Source organism: Cariama cristata, unplaced genomic scaffold (assembly GCF_000690535.1).
Source record: "Cariama cristata isolate BGI_N322 unplaced genomic scaffold, ASM69053v1 scaffold37960, whole genome shotgun sequence".
Lineage (NCBI taxonomy): Eukaryota > Metazoa > Chordata > Aves > Cariamiformes > Cariamidae > Cariama > Cariama cristata.
Window position 1 is genome coordinate 2,006 of NW_009594816.1, and position 13,611 is coordinate 15,616.

Below are 13,611 nucleotides of genomic sequence, written 5' to 3' on the forward strand. Positions count from 1 at the left end.
CCCCCCCCGGATGGCATCCTGACACATCCATTCCCCCAATACCTTCTTCACTCTGAGTGTGTTTATGTTCGAGGGAAGGAACAGTCGCTTGTGTTCCAATATCACAGTGATAAGAACTGAAATTCGTGGCTTTTATTATGATGTTTGCTTGTGTCTTGCATACGGTATACAAACTTTTGTATTGAAAAAAATGCAAAAATTCTACCCCACTCTGCCTCTCACCCAGCCTTGCACCATAGGGTTAGGGTTACACATTTATCTGCTGCCCAAAATGCAATTGTTTGTCTCAAAATTCTGTGCTTAAGGAGGAAGAAGGTTTTTCATAAAACCTTTCTAATACCTCAGATGATGATCCTTCAGAGTTGCCTGTCTGTGATTTACCTTTATGGTGGTGTCAGTGCTATGACAATACAAGTATAGAGAAGAATGTTTTCCATGGTTGCATGAATGGTGGGACAAACTGCAGAAATAACAGTTCTCCTGCTATACAGCTGACAGCATGTTTGTATCCTTTACTTACTGCTTCAGTTTTAAATGCATCATCATCCTCTGATCGTCACCTGTCTCACTTTGCAACCAGAAATAAAATTTGATGGTGGAAGAACCTAACTAAGGAAGAAACTAATGCTGATTTAGCCTTTTCAGAGAAAATCTGCCTGTAGGTAATTCAATCTGAGCACTGTTGATTTGCTGGTGTATTCCTGCGTGCCTAGCATGCTGAGCTTGCCCATAGAGCATTTTAGTATCTCTGTAACTGAGTTATCCTTATCAAAACCTACACATCCACTTTGCATTGTGGCCATAAAACTAATCTGTAGACTACTGATTCAGACTTCTCTCTGATAAGTTTCTTCACAATAGTCCTGACACTAGATTTGAAACAATAGTCACTGAAAAGAACTGTGAGCTCCCACAAAGAATAAATCACATTCTTCTAGAATCCTTTTCCAGTCTGGAAAGTAAGTAGCTAGCAGGGTTTTATGCTAACTTTTTGTGAACAGTTGCAATATATTTAACAGCATCAGAGGCTATCCTGTTACAAGCACAGTTTTGATCAGTTATTTTCAAAGCACCTTTCACTGAAGACTGAGGGAGGGATGTTTGTTTTTCTGAGTTGTCCTCAATTTGCCTTTTGTGCGCTGTAGTAAGGACTTTAAAGTGGGGTCTGGCTAAGTCCTGTCCTGCCTCTTTGCCTGAGGAACACTGATATTCCCCAAGCCAAGTCATACTAATGTCAGGCTGAACTAACAAAGTAACAGTATATAGGTAGCTTGAATTTGAGATGGTATCCTTTTCTTTGTAAAAAATGCAAGTCCTTGGCCAAGATGCTGATAAACATGTTAAAGGAACATTCTTGAAACCTGTTGTTTCCTTAAAGTCAAACTTTCTTTTGACCAGCTGTGAAATGGAGTAGCCTGCGTGCAACTGCCATGTTGACCGGCGTGACAAAAGAGTGGCTGTTTGTAGGACAGGATTCGTATGTTAATCCAGAAGCCAACCTTGTCTTTGAACAGGAAATACAAATGTCTTTTTCAGCTGGTGGTTTTTGGATTGAGCAATCAAATGGTGGTTGCCTTCAAAGAAGAGAACACTGTTGCATTCAAACATCTCTTCTTGAAAGGATACATGGACAGAATGGATGATACCTATGCTGTGTACACACAAACAGATGTCTATGACCAGATATTCTTTGCAATAAACCAGGTAAGGATTGTCGCTGCAATGTATACAATACCCAAGTAAAGAACATGTATACCTTTTCTTCTTCCGCTTTCCCTGACGGTGTCTGAAATTGAACTTCTGTGCCAGTTGCTTAAGACTAGAGTGTAGACTCATTTAGGTTTTCTGTCATTGCCAAAGCATTGTACTTGTGGTGACATCCTTAAAGCTAATCAGTATACTAATTCTGTGCTAAATGCAGTCCTTGGACTTAAGCCAGAGTTCTTTGCAAGTAATGAATTAGGCTTTCTAGTAAGGACTGTAAAGAGAAAAAATAATAAGCAAAAAGGTATTTAGATCTAAATCCTGCACTTCCTGTTTTTGTCAACTACCTTAAAGTATTTGAGGACTCAGCTGTAGTGTGGTGTAGGTTTCCTAGTTCTTTAGGTGATCTTTTAAATAAAAAGATGGGTTATGGCACAGATCCAAACACTTCTGGGTTTGGGTTTGTTTTTTTTTTCAGGACTTAGCACCAAGAAAGATAAGGAGGCGTTGTTGCTAGGGCTTGCTGGAGTTTTGGTGCAATCTAAGTTGGTTTATCTGTCTGTTCTGAACTTTAGTACTTACAGCTGCCCAACATCTCTGTTGGAAACCATGCTTATGAGAAGAGAGGAGCAGAAGAGACAGCTCTGGCTGTGTGTCAGCAGTTCTACAAGCAAGGAACCATCTGTCCTGGAAATGACACCTTTGATATAGACCCAGAGATTGTGACTGGTGATGAACCTAATCTATTGTATCAGTTCTTAGGGTGGAGGGACCCTATATTTATGATAAATTCTTTAAAAAAACCCACATGATCCTATCACATGATCTGTATTTAACTTGCTACCAGCAAAAACTGGTAAGAAAACTGCTGTGTAATTAACCTCTAGCCCTCACCTCCAAGGTAACAGTCTTTTATGTCTACTACCACAAAACAAGTGATGAGCTGTTAGCACTGATGGCCATCTAATACAAGTATTTAGGGTTAATTTCAGGAGCCTTCCCTGTGGATTCATAATGAATAAGTTGGCTGGTGTTCAGGGAAGCCAATGGATTTGTCAACTAGCTTCCCAAATGAGTTCTCACTGAAGTGTGCTATCTTGTCTGGTGTAGTCAACAGCTCTTTACAGCCTCGGGACTGGGAAAGGCAGATTACAGTTAAAGAGCATGATAACCCATGAGATATTGTTGTGAGTACTTATCCATTGCAGACTGCTTGTACATTGAGCCAATGACGCCGTTAGACCACACAACAGTGGGAAAGCACAATTTGAATTTCACTCTGGATTTCCACAGGTGAGAAGGAATCAGCACCTCCTGTATTTGGGTATTTGTGCGTTTTCCTTGTGAAAAGCTAATACGAAGCTCTATTGCAGACTGGTGACAGTGCAGCTCATGTTCAATCTGAAGGCAATCAACCTCCAGACCGTTCGTCACCATGAACTCCCTGACTGTTATGATTTCACTCTGAGGGTACGTGGAAGCCTGCTACCGGTCTTTCTGTTCAAAACGAAAAATTGTTCTTGCTGATTTACCATACAAAGTCAGTGCCGATGTTTTCTGAAGAGTGTTGGGCACCACTGACTGGTCCCCAGTGGTGTCTGGATTACTCTATCATGGCTTAGTGTACCCTGTAAATAACCACCAGTTGTGGCTGTGCGAGGTTAAGCTTTGAGTGCTCGTGAAGTGGCCCTGAAGCACTTGCTTGGCTTACAGCCTTTTGTGCTCTAATCCATCTGAAGCATAATGAAAGCATAAACCTCTTCTCTTTAGAGAGATGCTTCTAGGAAAGCTTGTTTTCAGATCATAGAGGAAAGAGGCTGTAGTTCAAAAGAATTTCACCTAGTATCTAGCTGATCAAGAAATTTGTGGCAAATATATGTTTCACCAGATTTGTCTTTCACTTTGACAGCATTTATTTGTATAAACTGGAATTACCTTAAGCTTAAACAAGTTTCATAACTTCTCCCCTAGGAGGATTATTCTGACTCATTGTGCAAGCTTAGAAATACAGTGTGCTACATACGTAATGGTTTAACACTTTATTTTTTTTGTTAATACAGATAGTGTTTGATAATAAAGCACATAGTGGAAGAATTAAAATAAGTCTAGACAACGACATAGCAATCAGGGAATGTAGAGACTGGCATGTTTCTGGATCAAGTAAGTGACATAAATATGTTCAAATTTTCATGCTGAACTTTTGCTACGCTAGCACAATGTTCATTGACCTTTTTCTCTATTAAAAGATGGAAGCACTATTGACATACGTTCTTTAGCAGGTGTGCTCTAAATTCTGATTTTTCTAAGGAACTGTTCTTCAACCTCTGATCTGAAATCCTGAGAACCCAGCCACACCATTACTTTCCTTAGCAGTTCTCAAACCTTGCACCATTGATACTGTCAAACCAAAAATTTTCCACACCTCACTGTGCATCCTTCTAGCTTTGGCTACTGAACTTAACGCTGCTCATTGCTTAAAGTAGGGCTGTGAACCATTCTTCTAGCACCAGGCAACAGAGGGACACATGATAGTGGTGGAAAGTTGAAACTGATTCACTCCTTATTTCCGGACTTAGCACCAGGAAAGATAAGGAAGCGCTGTTGCTAGGGCTTGCTGGAGTGGAATGGCTAGAACGCTTCTTACTGCTGCATAAATGTTGTTTGGCCTGTATTTGGGTGTAACTGAGATGCACAGTATGGTTAAATTATCTTAAATAGTTAGTCACAAGAGCCCCCTTTGTTGGCAGCCATTGGGTCTGGTCAAAACATTGTCTGAGATCTTTTTTTGATTAGCGAAAATAATCTCTTTGAAAGTCAGAAACTTTCCAGGACTTTAAATTCCACTTATTTTTTAATTTTTTGCTGAAGAAAGCAATAGGATGAATCAGGTCCATTTTTCTACTTTGCCACTTTTCCCTTTGCTATGCCTATGTTAGGAAATGAAGAGCTGGTAGTGAAAAAAGGGAAGTTTTTTATTTTAAAGATCCATATTGGAATTAATTTTGGGGAATTTAATGAAATGCATACAGAGTACAAAATGCAGCGCTTATGCAAACGCATGGTCCACTAACACTCTTTACCAACTACCTTTGCTAGCTGTCATGTTATAAATGCACACCAGATGGCACGCCACCTCTAACAGATTGCTAGGGCAGCAGTAGGAGGTTTTGATACCAGGCTTCTACAATAATCCACATTTGATATCTATGTAGATTGCCTCTGTAACAGTTTTCAAAATCATGTCCTGGACTACCCTGTATTATTTTCTGAAAGCCCAGGAAAAATATGGAGGTAATGATTGCAATTGGACAATAACAAGTTGTTGCTGTTCTGGACTATGCTGCAAAACCAATGGAAATGGCAACAGTACTTGTGGTAGTGACTTTGGTATAAGCAAGAAGTAGGTGGGCTTTTTCTGAGTAGTGCAGTTTGTGAAGTCAACTAGAACTTCAGTATCCCATTTTGGAGAATTGCTGCATCTTCTTGCAAATTTAGTATTGATTTGTTTCAATTTTTTTCTCAATCACTCTTCTAGCATTAAAAATCTAATGCTTATACTGTCTCATCTAGTTTCAGCTGTACGATAGGTATAAAACCCAAAAAGAAGTCTAGTGGTAGATTTGGTGCAAAATTTGACCTTAGTTGATCAAGAATGTGAATTTTAGTAACATAAGAGAATGAGAATTCCTGTCTAGCTCAATGTTGGTCTTGGCTAGCTAAGCAGCAGTGCAAATTATCTGCACTCCTCTAGGACAGAAAACTATCTGATAGTCAAATACTGGTCTGGAAGAGAAGACATACACTGTAAAGTTCCTGAGATTTTTTTGGGTGTGTTGTGGGGTGGTTTGTTTTTTTGTTTTGTTTTGTTTTTTTTTTTATTGACAAGTTCTCTCACTCCAAAGGCCATTCCAGTGCTTGTAAAATGGAACACTCCCACCTCTAATTCTGCAGGGCTGTAAGAACATTCTCACTCTGGTATATTTTTGATGTGGTATCAACCTTCCTAAGGTAGCTGAAGTGGTGTTTGTAGTGCAGATGCACTTGTGTCTCATGAAAATATGTCAGATCAACTTTTGTGGGAAAAATACTAAGATTTTTCTTAATTCAGTTGTATAAACATAGTTAACATCAAAACTTTATTCTTATTTCAATACTCAAGATGGTCAACAAGATGAAATGCATCTGACTATAAACATGTACATTTTTGTTCTTGCAGTACAGAAGAACACTCATTACATGATGATCTTTGATGCTTTTGTTATATTGACTTGTCTGGCCTCATTGATCCTTTGCACACGATCAGTGGTTAAAGGAATTCGGCTCCAAAGGGTGGGTATAACTCTTTCCTTGGAAACTTGTCATGCCTTGTGTAAGTCTGATTAACTTTTTTCTTTCCTCCTCTCCCTTAGGAATTTGTAAGCTTTTTCCTATATTATTATAAGAAAGAAGTATCTTTCAGTGATCAAATGGAATTTGTCAATGGATGGTACATCCTGATTGTGGTTAGCGATGTCTTAACTATTGTTGGATCAACTCTAAAGATGGAGATACAAGCCAAGGTAAGCTTTTTACACTACCAGGTGGAAGCAAAACTGATTGTTTCTGTCCCAGCTAGGTTTAAATCTCTTGGAGGACTTCAGGGTGGCTATACTTGATTCTGAGTGGTCTGAAAATTTAAACTCTATCTTCTTCTCTGGAGTTATAACTGAGATGTGTTGTTTCCAGTTGCAAGATTTAAAAACTCCAAATGTCACTAGATATTACAGTTCTAATTATCTTTGCTCCTTCGTGACTCCAAGGAATAAAATGAACTTGATCTCTGAAAGTTTAAGACTGTTGACTTCTTCTTTTCCCCATTTAGGACCACTTATATTTGCTTATTTGATGGATTTTTTTAAAAATTAGCATTTAGCTTTCTGTTCCCCATTTAACAAGTGTTTAACTAACACAGAGACTGTCTCCTTAAATATCACTTTGATGCTTTCCCAGCATCTGGTTTACAGTATGTACATAACAGTCAGCCACAGCCAGGTTCTAGCCTTCTATTTCTAAAATAAACTTGATATAGAAAAAAAAAATCTTTTAAAAATATATTATGTGCAGCCAGAATTAGGGAAGAAAAAATATTACAATATGCTATCATGAAGCACTGTAATATTCAGATAATGTTGTTGTTCACCAAATCTGTAGCAGACTTTGATGTGTGACATTGCAACATAAGAGACTTTGGACAGTAGTGATGAAAGAATGGGTCTGAAATCCATCTGGTGACAGCTTGACTATCATAAACACCCTGTACAAATTGCCCTATCTTACCTTAGGAGCTATAAACTCAGTTCTTAGGAATAGAAAGAAGCTATGAGGAAGTTGGCTAAGATAAGAGAGAACTCCATCCTGCATTAGGAGAAGCAAAGACTAGAACAAGATTGGAGTAAGATCTTGCATTCAGAATTCCGGTATCTTATATATATAAATACATCTATTTATATATATTTATTTTTCAAGGGAGCATTTTACTAAAACTCTTCTCTACAGGTACATTTCACTTCATTTTGCAAGCCTTGTGGACCACAATAACAAGATCTTGTTCCATGTTACTGTGTGAAAGTTAGTGGCTGAATAACAATTTGGGTTTTGTCAAGCTGTAAGTGAATTATGCTAATATAAAAGGTTAGCCAACTCTTAGAGGAATACAAACAGGAAATAGTGAAAACTGCTTATTCAAGTAAGCTGTCATGATCCATTTCAGAGTAGAGCTGCAGTTCAAGGAACAGGGTATATGCTAACTTGGATGAAAACAGGCCAGTATGTATAGGTGGAAAAAAACAGTGAAGTGCCAATAAAATATAAATGAAGTTCTGGTTAGAATTAATTAGAAGCTAATTAGTCTTCTCCTTGATAACTTCCTACACCTCACAGTTCCTGGCTACCTAGCAAGATCCTCCTTAGTATTTATCTGAGCTCTGCTGACAAGTCATGCTATTTTTTAAAAACCGCTTTGCCTATGTACTGGAAGAACCTTCTCTGCTCTCCGGTTCTAAAATCACATCTGCACTGTTCATGGGGATGCAGTGGAGAGATTCCCAAGCTGCTCTGGGGAATCTGTTGACACAGATTCCAGAAGCAGTTGCCGCAGGTCTGGAAGGAGCATAAAATCACTTGCAGTGCTGCTTTGCAGGTCTTAGTGAGGCAGGTACAGAGGGAGTGTCTCTGCACCTGCAGGGCAGCTGCGCTCTTGGCCTTGGAAATGAAGCTTGTCTTGCCAGAATCTGTTTTACAAACAGCCATATGTAAAGGCATGTGAAATGAGTTGCACTTGAAATTGCCCTTGCTCTTTTGTGGGACTTCTGCTCTCTAATGCGTATTGCCCTGAACTGATTTTTGATGGGAGAGATTATTGCCAAGGAAACCAATGTTTCTTAACAGATCTTTGCAGTAATGAGAGTTGCAATTGAGAAACTGCCAGTTGTTATAATACTTGATTTTTTTTTTTTCTTCTTTTTTAGAGTCTGACAAGTTATGATGTCTGTAGCATACTCCTAGGAACATCCACTCTGCTTGTGTGGCTTGGAGTCATTCGCTACCTAGGTTTCTTTCAGAAGTATAATGTAAGGATCTCCTGGGATCTTCGTGCTGTTGGTATTTATTCTGTTTGTTGCTATAAGAGGACTGGAAGAAATGCCTGGCTGAATTCTAACTGTTTGCATTGCTTTGTGCAGATTCTCATCCTAACACTGCGAGCAGCATTACCCAATGTAATGAGGTTCTGCTGTTGCGCTGCTATGATCTACCTGGGCTATTGTTTCTGTGGATGGATTGTACTGGGACCATACCATGTGAAGGTAACATACTTAACATGAAATAAAACAACTTGAACAACAGAATGGATTCCAAACAAACGAGAGATTACTACTGTTGTCTTCTAAGTTTCCATGCCAAGGCTTCCCTTAATATAAAAATAGAGCATCTTCAACATGATGCTGCTCTTTTTGAGGCGTCTGACTTCCATGACTCAATCAGACTTTCCTCGAGTTATGAAAGCTCTGAGTCAGAGGTGGAAGCTGCCATGACTCCCAATCACATGTTGGTATTTTGAGAAATAATTTTCATCGTGCAGAACACCAGTGTCAGACTAAAGCTTTGGAGACTTTATCCTTATCCCTTTTAAAAGTGAAACTGGCTTGTCTGAATTGAATGTGTGTGTACAGGAGGTGACAAACTTTGCTCATTCCTCAAATGTTTTACTGTTGCACCTTATCATGCCCTGAACGTACAAACAGATCCAAGGCAGCCAGTCATCAGCTGTGTATCTACTTCATGTTATGTACAGTCCTTGGATCCAAATACATCAGCGATGGATGTCTTTGTCTTCTTCCCTCCTCTCTAGTTTCGCTCTCTGAACATGGTTTCCGAATGCCTTTTTTCATTGATCAACGGAGATGACATGTTTGCCACCTTTGCAAAAATGCAGCAGAAAAGTTATTTGGTTTGGTTATTCAGTAGGATCTACCTTTACTCCTTCATCAGTCTGTTCACCTATATGGTGCTGAGTCTCTTCATTGCACTTATTACAGATACGTATGAAACTGTCAAGGTAAGCATGGACTCTTACTCTTCATTTGGAATAAAAATGCAAGATTGATGCTATCAAGACTCATCTCCCTCAATATTTTGACTTGCAGTGCATGCCAATTTAAAGAATAAATATAATGGCTACTTTTGAGGGTGCAGAGTCATGATGAGAGATTTTTAATCCCTCCCTACCTCGGTTTTCTTACAAGACTATCTGATTTCCTGCTTCAATGGAAGCTAAATATCTACTAAAAAGCAGTAATTTCATATTTGGTTCTGTGAATCTTCTAATTTCAGACTTCAGCAATGTCTGAAAAGTGATCTGGGGAGGATTTGGGTTATTATATGTTTTAGCCTTGTTAAAGGTTTAACTAAATATCAATTTTTAGCACTACCAGCAAGATGGCTTCCCAGAGACAGAACTTCAGAGATTTATATCACAGTGCAAAGACTTACCAAACTCTGGCAGGTACAGGTTAGAGGAGGAGAGTTCTGCATCTCTCTTCTGTTGTTGTAACGGTATGTACCTATATTAAAAATCATACATTAAGGTATATGCAAACGCAACATACCACAAAATGTCCCTGGTATAATGTTTATGAAGAGTACTTAAAGTTTTGGGGGTGGAGAGGGGAAAAAAAAAAAAAATCAACACAAAAATCCCAGACTATTTCTAATACTCTAGAATGGAGCACCTTAGTGAAACGTCTGCAGGCAACAAACTCCTTAGGAGAGGTGAGGGAACTTTTAAATTAAGAAGCACTTAACATATGAAAAATAGTACAGAAAATTAGGTAATATATACAGTAACTTGGGAACCCTGCATGTGTAATGTGCAAGCATTAACATTTCCTGTACTCACTGCAATAGGCAGAACTTACAGAACTCATTCAGTGTCTTGTTATCCACTTTTTAATGATACCTTGTGCAGTAAGGTGTCCTAACTTAAACGGTAGCAGGCCTGAAACGTAGGGAGAAAATCAGCTTGCCAAGGTTTTAAGACAGCATGCAGTTTAAGATACTATCACAGCACTTGGAAAAGCATTGCCTAACTTCCACTATGGAGAGGTTAATGCTTCAGTTTTGTTTCTTCAGGAATACTAATTGCAGGATACATGGTTTATATTTAACCTGTCTGGCAGTAATTCTTGAGTCTTGCTTGCTGAAGGGTCCCTTGGTGGGGGAGTCTTAAAATATTTGCAGCTTGATTAAAAAGATCAAAGGCATTTGCAGCTCCTTGGTACTGGGCTTTTCTAGTGTGCTATATTGTTATATGCCAATTAGAATATATTTATGACAGAAAGGAGGTGGGGACTATTTCAGAGCGGGGAGACAATAGAGCCTGCAGTGAGCCAGCCCAGAGCAGAGAGCTGCTGTTCTGACTGAGTGCCTTACTGGAGATGAAAGTGTGGGATGAAGCAGAGCAGGGCATCATGCTCCTGGGTAAAGGGCATGGACATGTTAATATTTCCTTTTGTGCACACACCTCTCAGTTTAACCAGGCAAGAAACCCAATGTAAGGTGGGAGAGGATGGGGATGTAATACTTTTCCCACTGACTGTGAGGTGGGGATCAGGACTCTAGAAGAGCATTCAAAGAGGAAAACTTGGTTACTCTCAAGCAACTTGTTCTTCAGGAGTATTGGGCAGCCAGCAGCACCCTGGACTCAGGCAGAGCTGTAGACATTTAAGTGCCTGATTTCAGAGCCTTGTTTCCTAAACAGATTACCTACTCTTTAATGATGTTATCCTGGTGCCACATGTCTTGATCCCCATGCATCTCTCATACCATGCATGTTAGTGTTACAAACTAGTTTTTTATCTGGAAATAGTGTGTTTCTTCAGAACCTAGACCAGGGGCTGACTTTGCAGTTGCCTGTAAATATTGGACATTGCTCCATTACCTCTGTACTGTGGCCTTCTGGTTTTACTGTGAAACACATGATCTGTAGGAATAAAAAAGTATCTCAAGCAGGATGTTGTGTTAACAGTTCTATGGCTTCTTCTCCTTAAATAGTCATATGGTCCTACAGGACACACAAGGCTTCTCTTAATTCTTTCACATGTTCAAAATGTTTTATGGTGGTTCATAGCAGTTTCTTATCAGTGTATGTCAAATCAGTCATGAAATAGTTCAGATGCATTTTTAAGGCTCCTCGTACAATGACACTATTATTTTGATGTATGCACCTGACAACTTTTTCCCCCTCTCCTGTATAGGTTGTAGTGAACATATTTAATGGATTGTGGGAGCGTATCATGGAGGCTTCAAAGCAGTACACGTTGCAAGAACTGGACAGTGGAGCTGGTGGAAAATCTTATACCTAAAGCCTGAATTTGCTTTTCTTGAAAAACAGTGTAAGCCTGTGGCAGAAGCTTATGATGAACTTAGAATCTTTCTGATTAGGCACTCTCACTGCTAATTCAGGGGGTTTGGTTTTTTTATTAGCTTTGTTCTATTTTTTTCCTCAGTTAAATTGTGCTAGAATGCAAAGGGCATTAAAAAGCTGTCTGTGTTCAGAGATTTGGCTAGATTGTGCGAGTAGACTAGAAATGCAGTAACTTTCAACTGCAAGTAGAAATAGTGCTGGACAACTGCAACTTTGAACGCCAGCCTAGCCCTCAGTACTGCAGGCATTATCTAGCTATGGCTGATTCATCACTGAATGAATGAAAGCTCACTCTAGAGCCCTCAGCATTTTTTTGTTTATCTGCACTCATAGTAAAAATAAACTATGAAATTTGGTGTAACTTGTTTCTGGAGACATTACAGTGAATTGATGCACAAGCCATTCAAATATGGCTGAGAGCATAAACTAAATATGTCTATAAATGTAAGTACCACTTGATGTAAGTGGCAGTCTCTTCTCAGAGAGGCCAGGGATATGCCAGGCCAGAACTGAAGTCTGAGGGGTGAGTTGAGTGGAGAAATGTAACATTCTCCTATATCCAGCGCTGGGTAGGAACAGTTACAGTCTTCAGCTCTGCAGTGCACTGACCTTATGTTTTTAAAGGAAAAGTCAGACAAAAGCACTTTGAAAATATCTATTTTTTTATTTGAAATCTTCTTCTGGTACACAGGTCTGTAAACCTGAAGTCTAAACTAAGTTAAATACACAGAAGATATGTCTCTGAGAGTCATATCTCTCCACGCTTTAGAAACTGCATGTTTCCTACCAGCCTAATAACCTGGTACTGTCAGTAACTGTCTGAAACATTAGATCTTATAAAAGTTCCATTTTGACAACTTAGTTTATATACTTTGTTGATTGTGATACCATTTAATGGATGCCTTATTTTCTATAGTCTATTCACTCTGGGAGCAGAATAGAAAAACAAAGGGAAGCATATTTTAGATAATGTGCATTTGTGAGCAAAATTCCTGTAGCTGTGTGTGAGAATGTATAATGCTGTGCGCAAAGGTGGAGGACACTAAACATGTTCTGTGTGAATGTTTACATGTTGTAAATGTGCTACAATAAACACTTCCAGCTGCAGTTAAGTATTGGGTGTGTCAGTATTCATCTTAAGAGTAAATACATTGCCAGGTTAATAGAGGAGGGTTTTTTTTTTTTTAATAGCAATATGCAATTTCTGGCATGAAACAGCGCATGGAGTGTGTGAACTTGCATTTCTTGTAGTCAAGGTAGCTCCTGTGGATGCTGGTGAGGACCTGTTCCCAGCTGATCTTGTTCAACAGCATTTCAGAGTTTGCCATAGAAACAAATAAACAAGTATTAAACCTTACACTAAAAATGCTCCTGTACATTACATGAAGTTCAAATTCAGCAACGGCAAACCAAATGCAAGGTGTAGGCAGAACAGATTATTCGCAGTATCTGAAAGTTTCCTGTATTGAGGTCCTTGTCTTCCAACAGTCACCTAAGATTGAAAACTTCTGAAGCTTTTCAAGGAGATTCAAGGCAATCTTGCATCGAAAAGCAAATATTTAGTGACCATGTTTTCTGTTGACACATTAAATTCCTTATGGATCTTTGACAACACACAATATATAATGTGCACAACACTATTGTATAAAAGAGTTTGTGCAAAGAATTCTGACAAGGATGGCAAGCACTTTAAGGTCATTGAAATGCAGAAGGCTGACTTCTTAGCAAGGCTTTTTCATACAAAGTTAAGGGAAAGCTAATAATTTGCTCAAAATGCAGATGCATTTTGTAAACAGCTATGAAATATTTGTTTGCTAATACAGTTATAAGGCAAGTAGTAGTCTGATATCATTTAGAAATGGAGCAGAACATATGGTTCATCACTTGTTAACTTCTGAAATTGGAAACAAATTTCAACAAAATTTGGCAGAGCTCTAAAATGTCAA

General features: G+C 38.9%; 1 protein-coding gene across 1 annotated transcript in view; it reads left to right on the top strand.

Annotated features, from left to right (window-relative positions):
• The window catches only part of MCOLN3 (mucolipin 3), a 12,023-nt gene extending 495 nt beyond the window's left edge, over window positions 1-11,528 (top strand). The window contains exons 2-13 of the mRNA XM_009699345.1: window positions 1,537-1,704; window positions 2,280-2,433; window positions 2,913-2,997; window positions 3,078-3,174; window positions 3,765-3,864; window positions 5,921-6,033; window positions 6,114-6,263; window positions 8,211-8,312; window positions 8,424-8,546; window positions 9,092-9,298; window positions 9,666-9,795; window positions 11,496-11,528. Of these exons, the coding sequence (XP_009697647.1) occupies window positions 1,537-1,704; window positions 2,280-2,433; window positions 2,913-2,997; window positions 3,078-3,174; window positions 3,765-3,864; window positions 5,921-6,033; window positions 6,114-6,263; window positions 8,211-8,312; window positions 8,424-8,546; window positions 9,092-9,298; window positions 9,666-9,795; window positions 11,496-11,515 (1,449 nt within the window). The 3' untranslated portion in view covers window positions 11,516-11,528. The remainder of the gene's footprint in view (window positions 1-1,536; window positions 1,705-2,279; window positions 2,434-2,912; window positions 2,998-3,077; window positions 3,175-3,764; window positions 3,865-5,920; window positions 6,034-6,113; window positions 6,264-8,210; window positions 8,313-8,423; window positions 8,547-9,091; window positions 9,299-9,665; window positions 9,796-11,495) is intronic.
• The last annotated feature ends 2,083 nt before the right edge of the window (window positions 11,529-13,611 follow it).